This window comes from Anarrhichthys ocellatus, unplaced genomic scaffold, assembly GCF_004355925.1.
Source record: "Anarrhichthys ocellatus isolate YVR2014 unplaced genomic scaffold, GSC_Weel_1.0 scaffold48, whole genome shotgun sequence".
NCBI lineage: Eukaryota > Metazoa > Chordata > Actinopteri > Perciformes > Anarhichadidae > Anarrhichthys > Anarrhichthys ocellatus.
Window position 1 is genome coordinate 2,701,271 of NW_022280078.1, and position 27,899 is coordinate 2,729,169.

Sequence of the window (27,899 nt, forward strand, 5' to 3'; positions counted from 1 at the left end):
TCCAAACAGCATTCGGAGCGAGCAATGCCAGGAATGTGATGTCGTCCAGCAACAGCGGCGGCCAGGTGCTGGTGGGCTGCCTGACAGGAAGTGCGGCAGGAAGTGCAAGCAGCGTCGGGACAAAATGGCGAGCGGGTGACTCAGCAGAGAGAGGACAGGAGCCAAACTGAAGGTTGCTGCTGTGAGCAGACTTTGTCTCTCAGGCCTTTCCGAGCTTCCATCAACCCCGAAGAATCTCTGAATCGCTGAAAAGGGAAGACGACTCCCCCTCCGAAAGAGCCTCATTCTCATTGACTAACCGCTCTTCCACACTTTGCCTCCTTTTTTTTACACACTGTGTTAAATTTCTATTCTTTCTCATCCTTTTTACCTTTTGACGGCCTTCTTTGTGTTCAGGCTGTGGGAAAGTTTCCCGTAATGGTGAGGTCATCCACCGACAACCCTCCCCCCCTCCACCACCACCACCACCTCCATCACCCCCACCCCCCACACAGACACCATCCCTACACCCCCCTCTACTCCCCTCATTCAGTCCCTCTTTCTCCAGGCCGGGCAGGACTGGGATGTGTCCCCACGTCTATCTGTCCCACTTCCAGTTCCTCAGCTCTCTCCACAGAGACCAGGAACCTGAATAAAGCCTCATTCAAAAACTGGTATCTGATGACCTGGTGTCTAAAAGCCTCAACTAACACACAGAGAGGCTGGAGACAGATGGATCAGCAGGTCTATGAGGCACCTGGAGGCCTATCAGGCGTGCGTTTAAACCACCTTTTTGTCCCTGTCATGTGCACATCCCCGGATTTCTCAAACACACACACACACACACACACACACACACACAGGCACACGCAAGCTTGGATATGCTTTGACATTGCCAAGTTTATTCAAGAGTGGTGGTTCTTCCTGCATGTGTGGACCTGCTCAGCTCTATCTGCAACTGTTTCCTGGTATAAAACTGATTTGAGTAGAAAAGCGAGTAAGGAAGAGAATAACTGAAAAATCTAAAATAAATATTCCATCCAAAAATTGAGTATTTTCAAAATACCTTCAAGTTGTGTGCAGTCTAGCGAGAGCTTAACTATTCATTATGACGTGTGCAATTTGGTGGCTGATTACTGCCATCTATTAGCAAAACTGTAAACTGCAACTTTAGATTTTAAAGTGTCAGCTCACCACAAAACAGCATATCCGCTCACATCTAGTTTATCTAGACATGCAACTAGTTTTACTGTTATTTGTCGAGGTTTTGAAATACTCGTTTCACACTCAGATGACTTATTGTCAACAAATCAAGTGAAAAGAACAAAACCAATAATGCTAACACGCATTGTGTGTGCATCAAAGCTAGATATAAAATCTTCCTCTGTGTCATAGGGCTCCATTGTTGTCTAGAAACTACTAAAAAGCCACCAATGAGCCACACTGTGGCACTGGGTGACATGTTCCTTCATCACATGAACAGTAGTTTGTTTTGACTCCATCCAACATACGCTGTCCTGCTGCCACAAATACTCACGAGAGCAGCGAGTGGGCTTGGGCCTGAGAGCCACAGACAGAGTATATGTAGGTAAGTTCTGAGTGATAGACTAGCACATTGTTGGTTTTGATCTTTTCATTAGAAAACAGTTTCATTCAAATTTAAACAAAACAAATGCCATTCTCCTCCATTATACCACAGTGGAAGAAGATTTCTGGCAGAAATTGATATCTCAAAAGCAAATCTTCTTTATGTGAATATCACCATTTGTATATGTTGCTTTGAGCCTTAATTTGTTCTTGGCCTAAGTAATTTCTAACATGCTTTTTGTTTGTGTGAATCCAAGAAGTGTCACTGTGACAATATTAACTTATTTGCAGATCTTGTGGCAATTATGAGGAGGGTTGTGTCACCACCACCACATTGGTTTTTTTATCTGTTAAATCAACATTAAAAAAGCTCATCATAAAAACAAAACATAGTCAAATAAAACATAACAGTCTGCAAGGCTGGATACCACAGAGAGTAAATAAGAAAATGTTTTTTCTTTATGAGACTTTGGCGCATCAACGCTTTAATGTAATCTCAGAATTAGAGATGCCTCGGTAAATGATCAATGTTCATTTACAAATCAGCAAATCAAGATGCCTGTGATGAACAGAGGAAGCTGTGAAAGGAAATAATAGTGAGGTGGACTTTAATTGTGACATTTCTCACAGTGACTGTATTTGATCTCTTATTAGAGACACTCGGAATAACGTTTTTCATGGCACAATAACTCTACATAAATCTGTATTGAGTTACTGTAAAAGGAACATATCGACATCCGTATTAGTAATACAACAAGTATGAGTGGGGCAGCTTATGTAGTATCTTACTGGTATGTGAAATACTTCAACAATATGTGAAATAAACATGTAAATTCTAAGGTTCACTACCTTTAAACCTAATGTACACTATGTTAATATACAAAAATATATGACAAGTATACAGTATTTAGGGAAAAAAGGCTTCTGTCACATCTGTAAAAAGGGATAAATACTATAAACAGAACACAATAAATCCATCTTAAGTACAAGGCGACCACATTACTGGCTTTGTCATGTGATGATATCATTGATTTTGTTTTAATTAATATACAAACATGGGCCTGTGGCTTGCACAAAAGTGATGTTGATACCTGATTCACACGTTACCAAAAATAAACAGCTTTTAAAGTTATAGTCGTACTAAAAAAAAATGTTCATGTGCAGAATATCAGATATTCTCCAAGTTTTATCAGTCAATGTGTTGTATTGTTTTGGCTATGACTGCTAGCAGAAAGCAAAGTCAGTATACGATACATTTAGAGTATGCTTGAAGATACAGTCAGATTAAGTACAAATCTGATTTTCATACTACATCCCCTGGGGGAAAGGGTCTGATGTTATACCACTTTTTATTTTTTTTTAAATCCCAAGGATCCATCTTAAAGCCTCCTGCTGATGAGTTTAACTTTCTACATGACAATCGTGGCTTCCTCTGGTGGCGGCATCCTTTAGTGCAGTCAGTACAAAATACACAAGTTTATCCGTTCAGATGGACCAACAGGACCAGGGTGCTGGAGTGTGTGGGTTTAGAGGGGTTTTTGTGGCTCTTGGGAGGAAGAGCTTGTTTATTTTTTTTTGAATCCACACTCATATTTATACAATGATGGGGTTTGGAAGTTGATCCCCAGTCCAGGCTCTTCACTCTGCGGTGAGTGTCCCCCTCACTTCTTATGTGACCCGATCATGACTTTTGAGACGAAGTTGACGATAGCGCTCGCCGGCTGCTCGGGGTCGTGTTCAGCGAACAGGTGGCATATATTTTCAGTCTCACTCTGAGATTTCCTGGCTACAAATCCAAAGATCCTGGAAGAAAGGGACAGAGACAGACAGGAATGCTCATTCAAGAGCTTATCTACATTTGACTGGTTTCAAATGACAATCGTGAGCAGGTAGAAGTTCAGTGTCTTGCTTAAAGCAAAACTTCTTTGAGTATCACTCTTTGCAGGCTTAAAATGTCACCGTAAAAGGTTTGTAGTTGCCGTTTTAACAGTTTTTGTGGCAGAAAAACGAATTTTACTTTTCCATTGTCTATTATGTCTATTATATCCGTCTCTTATGTCTCTACTGCCGATTCTCAATAATTCTCGCAATAATTTCAAACATGCCATGAAAACATGGCAGCATAGACATTGACATGAATTCAAGCTAACCCCAGCCTTACTTCACGAAACAAAGAAATCTCTTTACAGCCATCTTTCAACCGTGCAGAGGGTGTTTAATATGTAAGACAGATCTTGGATGGAGAATCATTTCGAGGCCACCTAAATCTTAACTAGATATACTTATTATCTCAAAATCTGTTGTATCAGTGTGAATGTGCAATTCATGCAATAAACTTTTTTCGTTGTTAAGTAAAAAAAAAAAAAACAATAATTCAAACACTTATTGTGTCATAACAGGGCGAAGCGAGCAATGAAGGTGGCGATACATACGGTAAAGAAAAGGCACTTACTTTGCAGTGGAACCGCTGCCCCTCGTCCATCTGTTTGGGACAGAATAACACACGTTAGCACACTGTTATTGGCCATCAAAGGTTTATATTTATACATCACATATAGACATTAATATTACATCAAATATAAAAGACAGTCCTTCAAAATATGGCCATAGCAGGACAAGGACCTGTCAGATAATAATATACACTATCCCAATTTTGGACTGTTTTTGCAACCATCTTATATAATATGTGTGATACAATAAGTATTAGGATTCCTTAGACCTTTTGTGGTATTTTGCTACTAATAAAGCCCTCCGGTTGTTAATATAGGCTCTGATCTGAGGTTTCAATCTAAAATCTCCTTTATTGTTATGAAGGAACAACAGTGTGTTTTCCCAAATTGCGCATGAAGGAAAAATCAATGTTGCCCAATGATAAACAGAGAAACGGTAATTGTCTTTAGCGGACTGTGCAGCCTAGGAGGTGATGTGCTTTTTATTTAAATGTCAATATGAATAACTACAACAGATGATACTCACTTCCTGCCCTGTGGGTCCAGAGAACAGAAGATGACAGTGTTGACCGCGTAGTGTCTCCTGAAAAACAACCTGCAAGAACAAATGGAGACAGTCCTGTGTGAACACGTGGATTCACTCCCTTATCTCTGCTTGGACTCTAAATGTCTGCACACTCACTTCCTCTGGTTGTCAGTGAGCGTGATCCCCTGCGCCGACACCTTGAAGTGGACGGCGGTGGACGCCGGAGGGGGGTCCATGGAGAGGGTCAGCGTGGTGGCCTTCTGAACCGCCTGATGTCCTGTCAGAGACTCCAGCTCCACAGAGCCCAGGTACCACACGTTACACGCTACATAAAGTACCATAAAGGATCACACAAAGTAAAAGAGCAGTTCACCACAAAATGAAAATTTAAAGTTATCATCTACTGGTTTTATTCAATGAAACAGAGCTAAGGCGTTTTGTGTATACTTCGAAGCGGATGTAAACTTCAATTGACGTTCCAACTGATGCAGGGTGTGTGTGTCGATATGAAATGAATGTCCTGCACACACAAGTCAAAAGAAGCACACAGATTTGTGAACACATGTGGCGTCTGTCCCGTACCTGCTCCCTGTTTGAGGAGCTCAGCTGCTGAATTGGTTGCCGTCTGTGCAGATGAGTCATTGAGCTCCTCCACCGGGTCTGTAAGCAACGACACACGGAGAGTTAACTGACTGAGAAACACACTAATTTCATCTATGCATGCAAACGAGCCATTTGTACCAGGCATGCACACGCACACACACGCACGCATGTAGGGCTGGGAATTGCAATTAAAATGTAATTGCAGTTTTAAATACAATTAGAAATATGCATCATAAACAACATTAAAATACCATCAACAGGAAACCTTTGTGTGTGAGGTTGACAAATAGAAATATCTGGAATGGCATTACACGCTGTGTAAAAACAGTGTAGTCTCTCTTTTGGTTTAATATGTGTGTTTGTGGCTGCAGCTGCGGGTTAAGTTTATATTGTTTATATTGTGTTGTTGCCTTGGTAAAGTTTTATTCTGCTGTTGAAGTGTAGTATTTAATATGAGCTTTGTCTCTTTTCTGGTTAATTCTAGTGAGGAAGTTGTATATCGATAAGTGATAATAAGTTGTATGCACAGGCTGCAGAGTTTCTTTCTGTAGAAAAGGAATGAGCTGTTGGTTCGGACACGAGGGCTCTTGTTGCTCACCTTTGTCAGGCAGGATGAGTTTACAGGGCAGAGCCAGAGGGGTGATGGAGTGCTGACACACCAGAGCTGTGAGACTTCCTGGCAGCAAAAATAAAAAAATAAACATTTCACAAAGATCCTCACTATCCAGATGCAATGATGCATACGAGTCATAAGGAAGCCAGCTGCACCTCATCACGCTGCCCAGTAGAGGGTGACACAATGTCAGCTCAGTGTTTGACTCTACCAACAGTACAACAATTCTGGACTTGATTTGGTGGAGAGCTCTTGTACTTTACTTTAACAATTAGTATTACTGTTTGATGCAATTTTCTGCTTTTCTTCCATTACAGTTCAGAGGGAAATATTGTTCATATTACTCTTCATCGCTTATTGGTTTTACAAGTCAGTAACTTCCTGATAATTACAGACCTGTAAAATAAAGCACCATTTAATTGACATGCAGATAAACATTTTAGAAAACACGAGAGATGTTCTTAAAACATGATGCAACGCAGCAGATGAAACTACCACATTATAACTCTGCTGACAGTGAGTAATAACATAACAACAATTTGACTTTGTTGTTTGGTTTACGTTGCTTCCAGTTGTTTATTCGTGTTTTCCACTTGGCTGACAAGAAATCCCGTGTTCAAGACTCTTTGATTAATTGTATCAGAGTTTTTTCATTCTTTATAATGCAATGAAGAGGTGATATGATCACATACACGTAGATGTTTGCTATACTACGATGACTCTTAGGATTAGATTTTGGCTAAACTGTCACCAAATGTGATAAATGATTCAAGACTCTCGGTAAAGACTCAGTATTCTCACCAAAGTACGGCTCATTGGGGCAGCCCTTAAGGCGAACTCCTTTCTGCGAGCACTCTATCAGGAAGTGTCTCACCAGCTCATTGGACAGGTCTCCCACTGCAGAAACAAACAAGATGTTCTGCATATTTTAGTATATTTTGGTTCATTTGCATAGATATGTTGTTACTGACTGGTAGGTAAAACCTTCTGGGAATTTACTCATGACAAAAAAAAATGTATATGAATAAAGACAGCATTAAATCCCTCCGTCTTCATATCAGTGGCTCAGAAAATCTATTTCAGAGAAAAAAGAACTTTGAAATACGGTAAATCACATTGTATAACGTGTAGAGTCACTGAAAAGAACAATGTGAAAGGTGTGATGCTTTCTTTTGTGTTGGACATGTTGGTAGAACTGTTTGGAACTTTGATCAATTCACAAATCATTTTTGTATCTATAAACACCACAGGCTGTATATGTTTTCTCGAAGACAGTTTCTGTAAAAAAGGAATCAAATCCAGGAAAAACTTTGTCAGCAATGTGTCAGCCTACCTTTCTTACTCTGTTGTAACACAGACGGAGGGGGCGTGGCCACCTTCATAGCCAACCCGTACGCCCCGCGAAATGAATGGCTGTCTCTGACAATGAACGAGCCCGGCTCTTTGTCCTTTAGCAGTGTGATGGCTGTTCAGTAGGTCAACAGGAAGAGGAAAACAGAGATAAGCTAAAGTTAGAATCATCGTGTTCGTACTGCACAAGGAGCGTATTATTATCTGTATGGAAGTGTCCGCTTGGCTGGCCTGTCCTGTCCAACACCAATATTTACCTTGGTCTCTTGAAATGTCGGGCTTGTACCAGAACTTGGAAGTGTCCTGAACAAACTTCACAGTGTCCTGCTTACTGCCAAAGTCTGCAAGACACAGATTAAGACTCTACGTTAGGTTTCAGACTGGCTTTGGCCCAAATATGGCAAGACAGGGCAGAGAACATGAAGTCAGAGGGACCGGTTAAAGGGTCAGTACACCCAAATGACAAATATCTCTCAACCCTGTCTATATATAAGCTATGCTGTTTGTTTAACATTTTAAAATCTGGACTGAATTATTTTCCTAAGCACGACACGTATTGGTAAAATTGTATGGCATTCTGGAGAAGAGCAAAAAACGTATTTTTCATCATTGCAAACAATAGTATATTATATAAGAGCAACTGCTTATTTCAGCCAGGACTAGAGAGTTCTGTTCCCTTTTTTTATAAAGGTTAATACAAACAATTAATAAAATAAAATTTCTTGAGATTGTTTTTTGTTTTCTCGAGGGACTGAAGAATGACCTCAGAAATCGGTCAGTGTTCAGGGTTTTCTGTCATTTAGGTTAGCTGGAGGTTTCTAAGAGAGAGAGGGAATGAAATAAATGAATTAACACCAGAGACAGAGAGACAACAATCTGTGAGAGTATACCTGGTCCAGGCGACGGGGCCCCGCTGAGTCCCCTGAAGGGGTCGGGGGTCACGGAGGATGAGAAAGGGATGCTGAGACTGCTGCCACTGTAAGGGCTGGAAAACCCGCTTAGAGACGGGGAGCGGGAGCCAAGCTCTCCCCCCTCGCCCCCTCTCCTCTTCTCAGGCAGCAGTGGAGGGAGGCCCCCGTCTCCCCCGAGGTTCAGACTCCCAAGGCCATCCATGGCCTCCAGCAGGCTGTGCTCCAGGCTGCCGTTCCCCAACAACAACGAGGACAAGTCCGCACTGTCTGTCTCCCTGCGGACCCCCGAACCTCCACCCAGGCCTCTCAGAGCCCCCCGGGGTGAGCTGTGGGCATTGGGAGTGCTGAGGGAGAGGGGAGGTGAGGGCTGGAGGGAATACGGGGAGTTCAGGGAGTTTGGAGTTTGGTCATGCCACACAGGAGGAGGAGTGGAGCTGCAGAAGAGAAGTAGGGAGGAGGAGCGATAGAAAGACACACAAGTGTCCAAATAATCCGTAAATATGTCAATATTTTGAACAAGATAACTAAAAGCATTAAAAGTCTGGTATCAAAGACATTGAAATTGGAAATTGATGAAGATTAATCAGCCCATTTGACTTTTTACATTATTTTGGCCATGGTTTTGTGTTGTTACAACGCATCATGCGGTGCCATTAGCCAGCCCTTACATGGCACACTGTTATATAAACACCAGAAACGGACCGGATGCGTGTACCTGTCTGTGTGTGTGAGGGGGCTGATGTCTGATGACATGGAGCACATGGAGCCAAAGATCCTCTGACAGGAAGCGGGAGTGACCGACACTTCTGATCTGAACAGCTCTCCCTCTGTGGAGCCGCCGGCGTGGTTCATGCTGTCCAGGAAACTCCGGGAATCTGAGGAAAAGACACACGAGAAAAAAAAATCGTCAAAAGTCTTTTACCACGCAGTTCTCAAATATCAAATACTAACCAGGCGTACTTCTTGTCTATAACCACTAAATAGTTTCAATGCACTTTTTTCATATTTTCACAGTACTAAGACTTTTTTTAACCAAAATTCCTCATAACATTGCCACTTTTTAGTTGAGTTATTTCTCAAAATCTCAGCATTTCTTTCCTAAACGTCAGTCTGTTTGTTTCAGCAAGATCTGAAGTAATCAAAATGTAATATCTTCAGATTGCCATTTTAATCAGTCTGAATCATTTGCATCTAATAATACAGGGCTTGCTGAACCCTAACCCTCAAAGAAAATAAAGAGTTATTTCTTGTTTCCCTTCTTCCCCTGCCCCTTAGACAACCAGTCCACCACTGGACGCACTGTTAAGCGAATATATTAGATCTTTGGAAAGAGCTAGGCAAGCTGTTTCCAACTATACCTTCACTCTTTATGCTAAGCTATGGCGCTTCTACGGCCTCGTAACTGAAGCACAGACATGGCATGATCATAATAATTTGTTTAAGCTTACTTCGGAGACCTTGTACAAACTCCACCTGCAGTACTCTGCATCATGATAATCATGACAGTAGAGCAGAGATTGACAGCGTACAATAGGAGCAGAGGTGTGTGTGTGTGTGTGTGTGTGTGTGGGGGGGGGGGGGGGGGGGATGTAGGGGGGAGAGCACTCCAAACATGACATTCTGACAACACAGTGTGTCATTCAGCAAACACGAGGGCAGGCCTCCTCGGCCACGGATGGGCCTGTGAAGTGCGATGAGTCACCGTGTAAAGAGTCGATCATTATAAAGAGGCTCCTTGTTCAGCCAGCTCTCCCCCCCCCCCCCTCTCTTCCGCTCCTGCCCTCCATTCAAGCACTCTGAGATGGAGGGATTTGGACTCAGCTTTGTCTGTGATCATATTGGACGAGCTGCATCGTCTTCGAGTGGATTATATAATCACACGTGGGCAGTTAATGAATTTGAAGAATCTTTGAGTGTCGCACCATGCACCGGTAACACACACACACACACACACACACACACACACACAGTACGAAATTAAAACATGCTGTTTACATGTTCACGTTTGTTTTATGAAATACTACATGCCTGTATAGTGATACAGCATATTGAAAGGGGGCATTCTACTGAACAAGCATGTCTACTTTTGATACTTAAAGTATTTTATTGATGAGCATGAATGTTCGATTTAGATTTTTTGAATCACACAAGCTGTGATAAAAACTGACCCAAGGGTCCCAAAAGCTCCACGTTCACTGGGTGTCAATTGATTTTTGATTAATTGTTATGGAATTTGAACCACTATGATGACAATTAATAGGCACTGTCAGTTTTAGCTCATTACATTTTGCCGTTGCTACTTTTATTTAGGGATAAGGATAAGGATGTTTATTGTCATCGTAAAAAGATACAACAAAATTAAGTTTCAAAGGATCTGAATAGTTCCTCCACCACTGATTAATTGTTTATGGTTCAACATGACTTTCCCACGGCTGGATGTTCCCCACACTCATTTCTATAGTGACAACATTATGTGCGGTGTGTCAGATATCCACAAGTCTGACTTCGCTGGCAGCTAGCGAGCAGGACTCTTTAAACATACAAGTTTTGTGTCTTAAGTGTCTATCTGGCTGTCAGTTCATCAATGTATTTACTATAGGAGCAGACAATATATTAATTGGTTTAATAACAACCATTGAACATGAGGAAGTACATTTACTCAGGATTTGGAGGACTACATTTTGGCAAGTACTTTTTTGTACTTTTTACTCAAAACGTTTATTTAATTCACATTTGTTTCATTTGATTTGCCTGCGGTTACTACTTACTGTATGTGGCAGATTAAAAGTTTGACGTACAAAACATTTGATTATTGTATTAATTATTATCCATTGCTGAAGTTTCAACATGAATTTGACTCTACTTGGGCCAGTGCTACTTACATGTTAATGCGTTAGTAATGTAACACTTTATACATGCAGCAATATCTTGCTGTCATGCTTTTGAATCTGGATTGCAGTACTTTTGCTTGAGGAGTTTTTGTTTTACATTTTCATATTGCTATACTTTTACTTAAGTTAAGGATCTCAGTACTGAGCCTATCACTGTTTATATATATTGGGCAATACTTGCTCAAGAATATGTAACTGGTATCAGTTAGTATACATTTTGCTATGTATAATTGTCTATTTAAAAAAAAAAAGTTATGATGGTTTGGTGCCATCTGATACTCCCAGTGGAGCATCTAATACACCACACACAAGTTCAGTACTCAACTTGCTCTCCTAGGGGTTAAAGGTCAAGAGCACTGAGCTGGTTATGTTGTGACCTGCCTCTGATTGGACCCAAACCTCTCATCGCCGACACGCAGACTCATACTCATGCGCAGCTCAGTAAACAAGAGAATCCACAGTTAGAGTTGTTGCTCCATGAAGAAAACAAACACAAAATGAGGGGAATGCTCTGAGGATTCCTCAAACATTCCCTGTCAGTTTTTCTCTCTCTTGGGACGTTTCTCAGAAAGCAGCCGAGCTTCGTCTCTCTGCGTTCCCACGGCTGACTGTCCTCACCGTGGTTTGTCACATCTGCTGCACCGCAGCTCATCCAGTTAATTACAGAAGAGCCCAATCTGTGGCAACGCTGGCTGACCTCACCCTGACCTCTGACCTCAGACCAAACTCGAGCTCTGTGAGGCTCCGCTGGTCGTCATTACACCCTTACACCTTTCACCTCCTGTATCCACGCCGCACAGTATCCATAGCTACTCACTTTCAGCTGAAGAAACCCGGAGAGGGGACTGAGAGGGAGAACAGCCCCCAGTGAGCCTCGTGCCAAACAGACGGGGCCTCCAAAAGAGTCACACTTACTGCTGTTTTCTGATCTTGCAATGCCGTGATTAAAGGTTTGGTCAGGGTTAGGCATTAAAACGTGGCTAGGGTTGGGGAAAGGTAATTGTTCGGGTTGGAATAAGTACTTCATTAGCGTTAGTGGAGCTACGTCGCCATGGTGACGATAGCAAACACTGAAGGTTAGGGAGCGATGGCGGTCGTGCTAACGTCTGTTGCAGACAGGAAACGAACAGCAGTTTCTGGTGTTTGCTCTCGTCTGGATCTGAAATAATGTCACTACCTTCTCATTTGTTTCATGAATGTTGTGCTTCGGCTTCTTTATGCCGACATAAACACGGAGTTTGTCATTTCGGGGTATTCTCTGAAACTGAGACTGATGCTGAGTTTTTTTGTGGACAGACAATCGGAGACTTTTGGATAACTGGCACGAAATCCAGTAATGTTTATTAATGTATGCTGTCCCAGTTAAATAAACCAGTAAATACATATAAATACTGTTTGTGACTTATATCTAACATTTAGCAATTATTGGCTTTTTTTATGTAGGCGAAGCACTTGTACCGGTGCTTGTGTTTGGACAACATTTAACATTTCAGATGTCTGGCTTGTTTAATGTCGTCACAAAGCAAGTATGTTTTTGGTGTTGTTACTGAATGTCAGGTATTGTATTGGCATAGTATTTGGTCAATTCCGAGTGATACTCAGCTCTGGGCTTCAACTTTTTTTTTAAGTTTTTGTTTTTTCAACTGTGTTTTTTTGTCCATTGTTTTCTCCTCCCTCGGGCAGCTCCGGGTGAGTACAAAAGCCTCTTCAGTTCGGGTCGAACCGTGCAAAACCAATTCCAGATGGCACAGACCCATGTGGGCATGCCTGCCAGCCTCCACCAGCCAATAGCCCCCGCCCATAACCCATAACTCATAACACACACACACACACACTTTCCTGATTGTGGAGAGAAACGGTTACATGGCTCAGACTGAAACTCTGCACATACCATCATGCTTTGTATGGAGATAATCCAATGAATCAATCAAACCACAGTGAGGTCATCTGGAGCTAATATTTCTCTTCATATTTCTCATCTCAGACCACGCAGGTGTGTTGCATAAACGGAATGGTATGAAAGGCAAGGCACAGAAAAACAAGAGAAGAGGAAAGACGAGAAACATACAGCCGTCGCACGTTCGGTGAAGCTGAGGAGCTCCTGTGTTGTGTTGTGACAAAGAAACGCTTCTCTCTTCCAAACATTTACTCTCTGAGCAGCATCTCATTAGAGAGGAGGGTGAGCCTACACACATGCATAAACACAGTGATGCATGTGGAGTTATGCAGAACAACAGTGGGTCCGCAGACTCCCTGCTGACCACAGGAATGTGAGTGCAAGCACTTTGTATGCATGCACACACACACACACAAACACACACACAGACACACACACAGACACACACACACAGAGAGAGACTGAGGCTGACAGGTCTGAAGGTCTGCGGCATGTTGCAGCTGTTCACAGCGATCACAGGCTTCGGCTTCTCAGGGGGACGAAGGGAAAAGGGAGCGAAAGAGCAACTCTGAGAGGAAATAGGAACACAATGAGGAGGAAGACACCTGCTGTGATCCTTCGGCCCACTGAAAAATATGGGTTGAATAATAATGAGTTGGTTTTAAAAAATTAAGTTGTTTTTGATAATCTAAGTTAAATTAAAATGATGGATACAAAACTAAACTAAACTCTGTGAGGCAGATCAATCACGATACTGTTTTAATTCTGTGAACTGACTGGTGGCAGTCGAAAATCGTATAAATGAAATATAGACTTTGGTAAATTCAGTATCTTATTATCAGATATGTGAATAAAAACAAAACAATTTTCAGGATCAGGGATACAAGTTTTAGTAACAAGTGTTTCACGACTGTAGAGAGTATTTTCAGGCATGAAAATGAGGAGGAGTTGTCAAAACTCAATTCACCTTTTTGCAAGTGTCAACAGCTGTGTAAAGCCGGCCAGAATAGGGATTTCCGTCACAACATCACCTACTTCTTACATGCACGTTGAATGGAAGAGAAACACAGTAACGTTGCTTTTTACACTATAAATGTTGCTGCAGTGTTGACCTCTAAAGCTGGTGCTGACAAATGAAATGGCAGGAATTCCTATAATTAATATGTGATCAACAAAATCCTCAGCCAGTGTCTTAAAATTGCATTCACTGATACATTTCTGGCCAGATGAACACGACTAACACCTGATAAACACCCAATATATCATTGCATTGTAATCGTCATGGCTGTCCAGCAGACAGAGAGCAACACAATTATCCCACTGCTCTCCTGTTTGTGTCCACCTGATGAATGGAAGTCCATCATTCACTCTCCTTTTAGCCCTGATTTGGTCTCCACCAATAACATGATCTGACTCTCCAGCTGCTCAATGCTCCACTTTCTGCACCAGCTAGTCGCTAACTGTATCTGTCTGCTGTTCACTGTGGGTTTGATGAGCGACTGAATTACACTGTAAATGATTGTAAGACCAAAAACGATGAGCTAAAAGAGGCTTAAAGCTCAGTAGAGCTGCAGAGTTTGTGATAATTCCATGTGATCCTTAGCAGGTAGTTATCTGATCCTTTAATAACAATAAAACAATGCTTTAGTAGAGCTTTAAGAACTATTGAGTGATTTCTGCCAGAGGTTGTGCAGCTCTCTCCTTGGTATCACTTGGTGCTGCATCAGAATGCGATCAGTTGTCGCCCAGTGGCCTCCCTCCTTCAGTAAAAATCAATCAGCCTCAGACCCTGCTGTGTCTTTCCTCCTCCTCCTCCTATACAGAAAGAGAGAATTTTCCTATAAAAGTGGACAAACTAGTAGGCGGTCGTCTGTAAATCAGATTCCTCTGCTCCTTCTTGGCGTGCGAACGGACAGCTTTATCGACTTAGCGAGGTGGTAGAGGAGAGGCTAAGGTTACGAGCTAACCGAGGAGGGAGTGAAGAATAACAGCGCTACCAACACGTGAAGGGAGAGAAACAGGGTGAAGAGTAACGGCAGTCAAGGCGGTTTTGAAAGAAAAGGTTATGGAAGAGAATACTGTCATCCCCCAGGCGTTTATTGGTGTCTGAAGTATTCGGGTAATAAGTTGATGACTTTATAAACTGCAGAGACAACTTGACTTATGAAGAATATGTCTGACTCTCTCTTGTCAGAGTTTAGGATCATATGTGGAGATACGGAGGCTCAGTTTTCCTAAAGCTCAAAATGAATATCAGTGTTTTTCATATCTGAAGGAAGTCTTAACTGCAAAAAAAAATGTCCTAGATATGTGATCATGGTTTGAAGCTGAAGTGAAATTCCTCAGCTTTCACCCATCTGGGGAAGTGATCATGGATCTTAAGTAGTTCTCCTGGTGGGTCCAAACATGTCTGTAGTCATGACATGCCGCTGTGTTGCAGGAATAACTTGTTGGTCTTGAAAGATCGTTACAGACGATGCTCAGCTGTAGCTCAACTGTATCACAAAGTTTGGGTGGCTGTCAAAATGTGGGGGGGAAGTAAAGGTTGTTTAGACATCTCGGACATTAATCTGTTGTTTCAATATTATTTCAAAAAAATAGATTTTAAAGTGGAAACAGACAACTTTTCAACTTTTCCTCCCCTAGTGTGGTATTACTGTTGCATAGACAACCGGATCCCTGTCCGTTTTCCTAAGATCTTATAAACTACCAACAACACAGGGATACACTGCATTTTGCTTTCCACAGTCACTTTGGTTGTTCCACTGTCTGCCATTTTTACGCTATCGGGGCGAGGTAACTGCAAGAAACTTGCATGGATACTCATTGGTTGGGGATGGCTACCGATAGTGACCAGGAAAAACAAAAGCGAAATCCTATTCCTGTTTTGGTTGCCCAATGGCTGATGCACGCCCTTTATGTATGTAAATCCAGCATTCATTTCCTGAGAGTGATCCGGTGGCAGAAAGAATAGCATACTGAAAACGAGGCTTATAGGGGACCAATATGAACGCTGATGGTGTCATTATTCTATAGCCATTGCATTGTGCAATCAAAATTTACTTCTTAACAATAAGTTAGAGCAAAAAAACTTGTGTATTGACAGTTTAAGTTGTAGTGAGTATCTACTTCATGCTGGTGAAATAACAACATGTAACCTCAATGTCTTAAAAGCTTTAGTTTTAATCAAGACACCAATATCAATGTCTACCGGGAGCTGTCCACAGTTCTGATGCCATCGGGTCACACTGACTGGATTTGTCAAATTTGCATATAGCCAACGTGTACCCCTGTTAAGGTTTTTGGGGGGCGCTATTTTGTATGCAAATCAAGAGTCTAAAGATAGAGGGTATCATATAGAGTGCTCTCCTGGCTCCAGACATCTAAATCAACACCTACATCCCTCATTTATTAAGAATCCAACTAAGTCTGGTGTTGACAGATATTTCAACACCAGAACTTAAGAATGTTATCGTCAGCTAGCTACATCCATTAAAAATATAGCGACATAAAATGACAACAAGCATAGTTAAACACAAAGTAAAGAAAAGTTTCTTTAATCCTTTTGAATATTTCTTAAATCTTCCAGAAAAACATTAATTCACCTGCTCAGAGCAACTAATACCACAGCTTCCATGTCAACTGAAATTTGAAAAAATATATGAAATAAATAAAAACGTTGCTTGCTACTGGTTAGGGCACAAGGAAACAAAATAACCTCCCTTCCCAACAAGAAGCTAACTAACATGAACTCAAAGTCTAGCTGAAGGAAAGAAGTGAAATACTTAACTACATTTCTCTGCTTTCCTTAGAGAGAGCATGTCCCATAGTCTGCGTATAGATCCAATACTGCCCGTAGTTTTAAGTGTCTTGTTGCCATGATGTTATCTGCTGTATAGTGTAGCTATACCAAACACCATTAAGTCATTCCATGTAGGAACACATGCTCTGGTACATTTCACACAGACTAAGCTTGTGACACCACAGACCACTTGTCGAGCAACGCTCTCGGGAAACAAAATCCTTGTTTCCTTCTTCCCACTTTGGTCTCTGCACCCTGAACTGGCCTTCTCTCCACTGCGTTGTCAACATTTTCCATCCTTGTGGCTTAAAATTCGGCCTTTTTTTGCCCTTAATTCCCTGCAGTCCTGTGAAAGCCGAATGTTTCTCACACAGCAGACGTCTGCACAGCGTCTCGTAGCAGCGCTCCCTAATAACTTTTTTCCCCGAGGAAATTATTGATTTTCCCCAATCTCACATGTGGCAGCGAATGTCGTCAATCTGCTTTCAACGCTGGCCAAACGTTCCTGTTGTGGGGCTGAACTATAAATGAATCTGACAGTTATTTTCTGAATTTATCCAGAATTGTTTGGTCTACAATATGTCATAAGATAGGAAGAAATGATCTGCACAGTTTGGTAATCCAGGTAAATATTCAGTGTTCATCGATTCATATATGTTATATATGCTTTGTCATCAAATTTGACATTTTTGCATGAAGACCTGGTGTGCAGTGACTGAAGAACTCCTAGTTTACACTTGCACTTAATCGGAATAAATCACTTAAAATGTATTGAGCACATTGTTGCTATTTTACCTATTATTATCATCACCAATTTAAAAGGTTATATCCAGAAACTGTTGTGGAAATTAGAGGTAAAATATTGTCCAATTTGCTGAGGTCCAAGGTGTAGCTGGTAGCAAATCCTCACAAATGACAAGCTCGCGTTGATTGATTAATCGACTCATCGTTTCTGCTCTAGTGGAGTTTGCTCTCTGCAAAACCACATGACTTCTGGAGGGCTGTAAAGGCCGAGAAATTTCACTTACTATAAGTGGCATCGAGCACACCAGCATTCCAGTTTTAACACGCGTGGAAAATATGTGCTCGACTTCCAATGTTCTCTTTGTATGAAATGACTGCAAACATTTTGGAACCATTTAACTCGTGGCTCAGCAAGAAGTAGTTTTATCGTGTATGACATATCTGGGAGATGTGGGAAGCATTAAGCACCCCGACAAAAGAAGAAAAAAAGACAGCTGAATCTCTGAAGGCTTCTGCAGAAAAAAAGGGGGGAAAAGCCTCCATGGTAAACCACCAATGCATCACTCTTCCATGGCTGCACGTTGGAGTCCAAAATAGCCTTTAAGAGGATGAGATCATGAACGATGCAGTGGAACAAACCATCTCATCATCCCACCGAGTGTGAGATGTCAGAGGGGCTGCATACATACAGCTGTCCAGACCCACAAAAAAAAGTATTTTCATGCACAAAGAGACAGAAAGACAAAGTTTGGATGGGGGTTGTTTCTTGAAAAGAGAAAAGGCATCTGACAAAAAAATAATTCCAGAAGCTATCTGCAAATACCAGCGGCCTGGAGGAGAGATGTGAAGTGTTTCAGTGCATGTGTACCCTCCTTAAAATTCCCAGGAGAGACAAAGATAACGCTGTATAAACAGGAGAGAGAATGAGGAGAAAACAGGAAAAAAAAATCCTGCTGTGAGAAGGAGAAACAATATCCAACGCAAGGAGGAAGGGAAAAGGTGTTAGAGTTCATAAACGGCTTGGAGAGATTGGGAAGGGTTTTTTACACACAAAGCTCTCTGACACACATGTGCATGCTCGTACGTACCGAGAGACGCAGTCATGGTGCGACACTCTCTGAAGTCTCCTGTTATTTGCCGGTTTCCTGTTTTAGGATCACTCCTTCACCTTCCTGTTCCAAAGTCTCTATCTCTGTCTGGTATGTTTTGCCTCCCAGTGTGAATGAAACTCTCCCTATTACCAGAATCTCCTCCTCTCCTTTTTCTCCTGAAAGCAATCTGAGCCCCTACTTGTCTTTTTTTTTTCAGTGGCTGGATCGTTTCGCCGCCATGCCCGAATCCTTGCGTTCCCCCAGATGGAAAAAAAAATAAGCTCCCCGTTTGTTCCTGGCTTGTTGTGACACAGCTTCACTTCTGGGTTTGTATGGAGGGAGGGACAAGAGGTAGAGAACTGCTCCCCCCTCCCCTCCATGCATGTCTACATACCCTCCCTCCTCTTCCTCTCACTGACCACTGAGCATTGTTCCTGCTGGGCCACTGCAAGCACTTTCCCCCAATCAGAATGGACTCCAGTGGTCAGAGGTCATATGTGGCTTTTTATGGACCAGAGAGGAGGAGGTGGTCGGGTAGGGAGGGAGGGAGGGAGGGGGGGGGGGGGGGGGGGGTGTCTCTATGGCCTCTCTGTCAAGGCATGTGTGTCCACTCCCACCATCTGCTCGCCACAAACACAGAGACAAAGGCATGCAGACACACACTGACCATGTCTCCTGCCATGTGTCTAATCTTAGCACATCATAAATTACACAATACAGCTCTTGATTGAATTGTGTTGAGTTTACTTGTGTGTCAGCGGGGACATGTGCTGCGTGCATTATTTTAACCTGTCCCGTGTCACAGGAAATGAGCTCTGTCCATCTGTGACAACCTCGAAAAGCATTAGCAAAGGACAATGACTTAAGAGTATGTTGTTGTCTAGTGTTCGTCCCTGTATTAAAGGAGTAGTTTTCACATTTTGGGTATGTTTAGTCACGTTCATGTAAGAATATTACCACTATATGGCTGTTCAGTATGAAGCTGGTTAGCGTAGCTCGGCGTAAAGACTGGAAACGGGGGAAGCACTGAAAACTTTTAAGATGTATCGTCGCTCTCGTTCATCACCGACAACAAATCCAATCATCTGAAGGAGCAGGAGAGGTTTCCCCTGTCCTCTCTGCCCACTCCCCGGTACTTTCTCCTGACCTTTGACCCCTGAGGTTCAGACAGTCAAGTGTTTGTCTGAACCAACCATCTGCCTTCGCTAAAGCCTCGGCTCATAACAGCATCTACATTCCTTTGGCCGAAACCTGCGTCCGCTGGCTGAGAGCTTCTGCATTTATCGCTGTTTATTTTGATTCGGCCACAAGTACACAAAGGAAATGTTATTATGTAACATTTTAGGGCTGCGCTTTGTCGTCACTAGGAAATGAAAGTATACAGAGGCAGCAGCAGAGTTCGTCTTTGGGTTGATGCAAGGCAAAATGCTGTCGTGACTTTGCGATGTGTAAAGTATAGAATAGACATAAAGAATGCAGTCCGTCTGTTGACGTACACTGAAAGATTTTGTTGATTTACATTTCTGTCTTTGGTTAAAGAATTTTCTTTGATGAAATAATTTTAATACCCAATAGTTGAAGTCAGAACGACAATACCTTCAAGCCAAAGGCAGGCTGGTTTCTCAAATGACATGTGTGTCACCCATCAGCCACATTCCTGCATTTAAGTAATCCCTGTAAGGACTGACTTTGTGATTTTGCAGGTCAAAAGCCACCTAGTGGTCTAACTGGGATGAGTTTGGTGTAAAAATGTTGATAGGACCTAATTTACATTGACATGTAGATCCTGAAATGCTTTTGAAACCATGCTTCTATGTAAACTCTTGTCAAATTTGAGCAGAAATTCAACTCAAAGCAACAACAATCAATATTTCTATGTTAACCATGGATGAAATGTGTAACGTGAAAGGAGTCGCTCATAGTGACAAACACGCAGATAATTATCACCAAACTCTGCAGTTCCCCTCAGCTCTGCAGAGCGTTTCTAGCAGCTCATTGTTTTGGTTTTGCAGTACTATAAATTTACTGTTTTGGTTCAGTCTTACTGCTCTCATCAACCTCTCTTCCAGCCGCAGTGATATTGAGTGAAAAGGTCAGACCAAACCACTGTTTTATCCACAGGAGGGAGGATTAGTAAAATGTTCAGCAATAAAGTGTAGGCTGCTTATTGAAATAAACAGCATCTCTCTCTTCGCCTCTGTGGTGCTGAAAGATGCACCGCATTCATATTTTTTACATCCATATCTTAATTTATTTAGTTTTAATCTAGATCTAGATTTATGACATTTTCACTGATGTGTAGAAGTTTTTGACTTAAAATCCCCCAAACAGTACCTCCCTGGATCACTGTACTACTGTAAATGTCTGTATGATAACCTCACAGCATGCACGTAACATACCAGGATCCCCGAACGCCCAGTGTGATTAGCCCGGTGATAACACAGTGATGAGCACAGCTGAAGGGCTCCGCTGTTGTTTTGGAGCTATCTGCTGCTGCCCACATTACAGTAGCCTCGGGTCAAACTGTGATCACAGTAATGACTAACATTAAGTACAAATAATTTAAATGGGGGAATCTGAATTGTTTTCCAGACAATCGTCTGCCTTTAACGTGGGAAACAGGAAACTCTCGTCTGCCCCCCCCCCCCTCCCCCCAGCTCCAGATATTCTGTGTCCTTTGTTAATTCTTCTGTTCATCCAGAGGAGAAAAAGAATCTGGTGTGTTTTTTCTGTACACAAGGAATGATTTCATCAGCTCCTTCTCCATCCGGCCTGTTCAAAGGTGTTTACAATAAACAGGCGGATCTGCCCTTTAAGAGAATGAACTGATCCGTCTGCAATACAGAGCAAAATGTCATCATGAGTAGTTCTTTGGTTTTGTTATCAATAAATGGATGACAATATGCTATGGTCACAATATTTGATGTGAACTGATAATAAACAGATTTGATATTGAAATGTTTGCCGTTTAACTTTGACTTGATTAACATCCTGAACATAAACAAACCTTAAATAAAGGGCTTGAGTTGAGTTTTAAAAAGAAACTGTGCGGTGCGATGAAATCACTTTTGTCTGTTTTGTCATCTGTTTCTGTTTTTGTCCTGATGCAAGACAAATTGCTCACGCAACATCACAATAAAATGAACACCTTAAACACAGCTCTGTATACCATCTATAATTCAACATTTAACATGTACAAAATGGTCAAAATGCAAAGACTTATTCAGTCATAAACTCCTCATCAATCACTCTGTTCGGGTCTAACTCAGTCACTCTGAACATTTGAATTATACTGCAGAATTCTGCACGTTTGCCATGATATTATGAATCCAGTGTGTGATAGTAGAGTACATTATGTAGTATCCAGTTGATAAGCAATCAACTGGATCTCAAAATCTCTTCAAAATTCTCTTCAACATTTTAACAGGATGCATTTACTTCCCTTTCATGACTCAATGCCTCCATATGATCATTTATAAAGGTTTTTATAAAATAGTGGTTCTACCTTTAACAAATGTTGTGAATACTAATTCTAGTGATGCCAAAATATTGCTGAATACATGTATTTCGTCCCACCCACCTGGACGCCTTGCAGAGGGTCACATATTTAGAAATACTTTGTTCCTTTTTAGCCATTTGTTTTTGTTGGTTTTGGACTATTAAAGTAGATAAACTTGCTATTTGATGTTGTTTTCTGCTTCATTATTTTGCCGAGGCCAGTTATGTTCAAGTCAGGATAGAAAAATGGAAAACCTGATATGTTTATCCTCCAGATTTACCATCTTTTTCATACTTCACAACAGAATGAGTCTACAGAAACTGTTGAAATTATTTTTGTCCGAGATTTTGGTCGTGTTCCCACAGTAGCACCCTCCCTGTACTAATTAGTGTCGCATCATATGTTGTCTTTTTTCCCTCTGCGGTAAAGCACAAAAGCACCTGACACTCGGATCAGATATGAGACACAACCGCTGAAAGACGCTTGTGTTTTTTGACACCCCAGTAAATTTCTTCTGCAGCTGTGTGGTACATATCTCCTCGGGCAGGATGTCCCAGTAACAAAAGACCCTCCCCTCTCCTCCCGTCCCCTCCCAGAACAGGAAGTGAGTGGACATCCTGCCTGCAGTGGTCTCTTCCTCTGTTACCGTCAACTATTATTAGAGTCCAGTATCAGCTGTCCCTTCATGGATATCCCAATCCATTTTATCAACTCATCCAACCACTTTTTACCTCAAACCTGAAAATAATAAACACGCCATCTGTCTGCCTCAAGCCAGACCCGACTTACCACAAACAGAGCCATGCCCACATATCCAGCCAACAAAGGACAGGCCAAAGGACAGACACACACAGGTGTGTGTGTGTGTGTGTGTGTGTGTGTGTGTGTGTGTGTGTATATGGTAAATTATGCCAAGAGGACATTCCAGCCAGCCCTTGAACCCTGTCCGGCAGCAATCAAGGAGTTTAAACTCTAATGGTCTCGCCAGTCACACACACACACACACACACACATATACATGTACAGTATATGGTCACACACACTCTCTCTGGGAAGTGTACCTTGTGTCCAGCTGTGTTGGTCCCACTGCCCACCAGTCCTGAGCGGGGACAACTCTGAGAAATGTTTCACTGGGAAGAGAAGGCAGACGCTGATAAGACTCCAAACTGCGGACACACCCACATCAAGACGCATCAAATGTCCATTCTGACCTTATCTCTTACCGTAGGGCGTCGGAGGAGACACTGGGAAGGACGGAGTAGCTGGGACAATGTCAGGGCTGTCTGTCTGTCCCCGATAGTCCACAGTGTTGGTTTTGTAGAGATGTCCATGCTTTAATAAAAGAACAAAAGGATAAAAGAAAGTAAGAAAAAAAACAAGGGGAAAAGTCAATAACATGTTTTTGTAAGTCTTACAGGCGAAGAAGCCCACACACACACACACACACACACACACACACACATCAGCAGACATCAGTCTTGTGATCTGTGTGTGGCTACAGCCTCTGTTTTGGTGTAAACAGTTTGGCCATTCATGCCACCCAGCGTATCTTCAGTGAGTGCAAGAGCAGAAACATCAAAAAAAAGAAAAGAGGGAGGGAGGAAGGTAGAAAAGAAACATCTACAGAGATGCAGATAAAGTTACATAATCATAATCTATACAGACATTTGAACTGATTTTAAAGTGATAAATCTTTTTCTTTTATGTAATTCAATAACACGTGAATTCACAGTCTTTGAAAGTTTTGGGAGTTCAAGACAAGTCAAGACATTAAGACCAAATTGGCGTTGTATTCGATTCAAGACCGACGTTAAACAAGCTCGAGCACAAGTCTGAAACAATAAAAAAAGTAAATAAATCCACATAAATTCAAGCAACAGTTTGAGATGCAATAACATCATAAATAAACATTACATTACATGCAACAACATCTAAAGTGAGGATTCTTAGGTGACATAGTACATTGCACAAAAAACAATCATACAAGTTAATCATGTATGTAAACTAGCATGTGATATTCTACGTCTCTTTTTGGAACTGCAGCTGACGGATAGCAGAGCTCCAGACTGCTACAAGAGCCATCAACCCCCGTCAATGCATTTTTTATTTATTTTTTTAAATCAAGACATAGCTCTATGTTTGGTCTCCACATACTCCTGCTAAATGCTCCCCTATGTTCACCAGCGAGTCTCTAACTGTGTCTCTCTGCTGTTTGCTGCTGAGCAGGTATAGTGTACATTTTAACAGCTTTTTTCTCTCAAAACAGCTGTCTTGCTGAAAACAGTACATTTGTGTCAAAGTGTCTGCGAGGAACTGGGAAATTGGGATCACCTGAGATGGTGAGAAGGGTGGAGTGCAGACGGGCGAGCCTCTAAAGCTCTGAGCACCATCCCGCCTCCATCCTGGAGAATGGAGACCAGCGTAGTCCGTCACGTCACTGACCTGCATCTGCTGCTTCCAACCTGAGATAACGAGAGAGGGGAGGGCGGGCGTGGGAGGCAGATAAGGAGAGCCAGACAGTCAGACCGACTATAATCTGGAATATAATCAGCCAAAGAATCAAACACAGTCATGTATTCTTCTATGAAATGAAATGTCCACAAACAGTTTGGTCTAACAAAAACACAGCATTAAACAGCACTGACGCATTGTTGGGAAATGGCAATTAAAGGTGATGACGGTGGTTCATGTGTTGGCGTGTTTGTCTCTGACAAAAGCGTCTTAACGGCACTGGGCAGCTCCTGTCATCAGGTCAGGCCCTGTGTGACCAAACAAGACTTCACCGTGACCAGATGGTGGAACATTATGGCGAGTCGTCGGAACAAAACATCTGTCGGACGATCGGTCCAGTTCTCTTTTCAGATGTGAGTGCATCATCAGGTTACTGGTTAGTTTTTAAAACACTTAAATATCGACATCTTCAGAAGCATCGTCTCTTCTAATGCTACTAACTCACAGGACCTTGGACCGGCTGTGCAAGGTTACAGTGAGTGTTATACAAAGTTTAATGTCAGCTAGCTAACGTTGACTTGCGCGACTTTTGGGTGTGTATTCGTTCTACGTATTTTCACAGTCTTATACTTCAACAGCTTCACGACAAACTTTTCTTGAGATGCGAAATTATCTTTTTAATTGACAAGCGTAACGTGGGCTACCGGTGCAAGCAAGTACCGCTCTGGATCTTTGTCTCGGCTGTTGGTGAATATGGAAACTGAGAGGAAAGCTCTGCTTTCTGGGAGCGTGAATGGTGTTAAAACTCTCGTGGGACGGCGAAAGAGGTAAAAAGCCAAAAAGTGTCACGAGGATTCTTTTCGGTTGCCTTGGTAGCTAGTTTACTTGTGCCATGAGTAGCGCAGTTAGAAGGTTGTCACGGTAGAAACACTTTGTAAAACTCTCGACAGCTCTTGTACTCAGGTAGAACACAAGTTATATTACGAAAATTATAAAATGTTACTGTAACGCAGTGGTTCTCAAACTTTTTCTGTCGCGCCCCACTTTGGAGGAAAAAAAATGTTCATGCCCCACCACCCCAACAAAATTGTAACAAAATGGTCTATGTTGAATTTTTATTGAAATAACATTTTGTGACTCCTCCATCTGTGCTTTTTCAAATAATAGAATAAAGAAAATTGCAATCACTTTCAAGTAAACCAGCTTGCTCCATCAGACAAAAACAAATAAAATGTGCAATCACTTTGTTAGAACAATGCAAATAAAGTTCAATCTGTGCAAAAAAGAACTAGAATTTGGCAAAAAATAGCTTATTACAATTGGCTGATATGAGATGCTAAGTCATAATTATGAGATGCTAAGTCATTAGTTTGAGATAGTATCTCATTATAATGACTTACAGGATCTGTAATTTTTCCTCACAGTGACGGAAACGGGCTTCCATACATTTTGCCATGTATTTATTAATTACTTAAAAAAAAAAAAAAAAAAGATTCTGCATTTCCCCCTGCGCCCCACCTGTAATACCACCGCGCCCCACTAGAGGGGCGCGCCCCACAGTTTGAGAACCACTGCTGTAACGCAACCTTGGAAGTTTATGGAAACACCAAATACACACCGTAACACAGAAGCTACAGTCTGACGAGTGTGTCATGATTGAGGTCGACCATATATGGGACCACGCTTAATTGTGCATATCAACTATAAACAGCAATGTGGAACATTGTGAGCTCCGCTTTCATTGCGAGCATCTCAAGCTCGCATACTAGTCCAACTGAAACTAATCCGGTTCCTCTTCTGCACCAGAGGGCCAGCTGAGGGTGTTTTTTTTTGTTTTTTGTACAGTGTCGAGTATCACTTGATTCCCGCTGTACTTGTGAGGAGGCTATTCACTTTTGAAGACTTCACCTCCAAAGATTAGAGACAGAGGAAGGAGGGCACGATGCAGACACACTGGAGAGCAAAGTGTTGTGTCAAAACTTCAAAAGCATTCCTGATCACTTATAAACCCCTTCCTCAAAACATGGCTTTGAAAAACACACGTTTCAAACTGCTGCAGTAACTCAGCAGTGAAATATTGGTGGTACTGCTTCAATCATGCCCTCGGGAGATTCTCAAACTCGCCTACCCACATACATACAAAAACACATGCTCCGTTTCCTGTGCTCAAATTCCATGATCGGGAGAAGAGCCACCAGACCTCTCATCGACCTGACGCTGTACAAAAAACAGGTCAGAGGTTAAATGTCAGCGGTAATGTAACCCCGCGAGGCACATGGCCGCGGGGTTGAAGATGCAGGAGCTGTCACGGATGCTCTGGACTGTCAGGAGCTCCCATAAGAACCACCGGGCCCACTCGGGGTTAGCTTTGATGCACCAGCTGCTCCGCATGCAAAGAGCTGGGAAGCAATGATATCACCCACACATCTATGACCCACTGTTCTCAAACAGAAAATGAATCAAGGGTGGAGGTCGCGGCAGAAATGTGCCTCTTCTTCCTGGCTGCGTCCCAGTGGATATTAGAGGGAGTAAATCTGCCGTATGTGCCAGCGGGGGGACAAGAAACAGTGATGGAGAGCCAAAGATGGCAGACGTGCGTCATGAAAACGGGAATCATCACTGTGACATGTTCAGGTTCAAGATTTTAAAAGGTTTTGCAAGTAAGTCTTGACAAAGCTGTCCCAAATCAAGTCCCAAGTGCGAAACTTTTGAGTCGTAATCAAGTCATTATTTGTCTGCACAGCTAAACACACCTTTCCCCCTCTGTTCACACATTATTGGCTCCATGTCGAATTGATACTCATTCAACCCTTATTTAAACTCGGAAATACATTGAGGTAGAGACCTCATTTACAATATAGCCTCTTAAAAAAATGATTGTCAAACAATCATAGGCACCAAGAAACTCAAAAAATAACTTAATAATGAACAAAGCTGTATATTTTAATGCAAATGAATCAAATCAACTAAAACAAGAACAACTGGAAGTGAAAAGGATATTTGTTGTCAGGAAAATTAGTTAATCCGTTTTTTCATCTTTGGATTTGGGGAGGATATCAGGTCGTCTCCAAGTCAAACAGCTAAAGCAGTCATCGGTGAGAGTGAATTCATGAGTAGACTACTTCGAAGGAACAACTTTTCTATCCTCCAGCAATTCCAGATAGTAAATAAAAATGAAGGCAGTGGACACCTTTTGGCTTTCGCCACATCAACAACTTCATAGCAGTGTAGCTGAAGTAAAAAGTCACAAAGGTCTGATATTTGTGAATTAATTGCATTCTTCAAACTTCTTGTACATGAGCAACATTACAGCAATATTGTCTTCCATAAAAAACTTCCCTTCCTCATACTTTTGTTGATGACTTTTAAACTAAACAAATAGTGTATGATACAAGGGACAGTAAAAAAAAACTTATTAAAAGACTAATTGTATTAAAAAAGTGATAAAAACAATTCCCGGCCTCCTTTATATTTTTATTGGTGAGCTTTTTTGCACACAGTTATT

The 27,899-nt window shown here is 41.9% G+C and overlaps 1 protein-coding gene across 4 annotated transcripts in view; it reads right to left on the minus strand.

Moving 5' to 3' along the window:
* Positions 1-2,157: 2,157 nt before the first annotated feature.
* The window catches only part of tns3.2 (tensin 3, tandem duplicate 2), a 42,186-nt gene continuing 16,444 nt past the window's right edge, over positions 2,158-27,899 (minus strand). For all 4 annotated transcript variants that reach the window (XM_031869777.1, XM_031869775.1, XM_031869779.1 and 1 more), the window contains 14 exons: positions 24,275-24,405; positions 23,167-23,275; positions 23,005-23,073; positions 8,735-8,894; positions 7,999-8,453; positions 7,366-7,449; positions 7,092-7,223; positions 6,560-6,655; positions 5,744-5,821; positions 5,125-5,202; positions 4,699-4,867; positions 4,543-4,611; positions 4,019-4,048; positions 2,158-3,369 (listed from right to left, as the gene is read on the minus strand). In XM_031869777.1, coding sequence (XP_031725637.1) covers positions 3,228-3,369; positions 4,019-4,048; positions 4,543-4,611; positions 4,699-4,867; positions 5,125-5,202; positions 5,744-5,821; positions 6,560-6,655; positions 7,092-7,223; positions 7,366-7,449; positions 7,999-8,453; positions 8,735-8,894; positions 23,005-23,073; positions 23,167-23,275; positions 24,275-24,405 — 1,802 coding nt within the window. In that variant the 3' untranslated portion in view covers positions 2,158-3,227. The remainder of the gene's footprint in view (positions 3,370-4,018; positions 4,049-4,542; positions 4,612-4,698; positions 4,868-5,124; positions 5,203-5,743; positions 5,822-6,559; positions 6,656-7,091; positions 7,224-7,365; positions 7,450-7,998; positions 8,454-8,734; positions 8,895-23,004; positions 23,074-23,166; positions 23,276-24,274; positions 24,406-27,899) is intronic.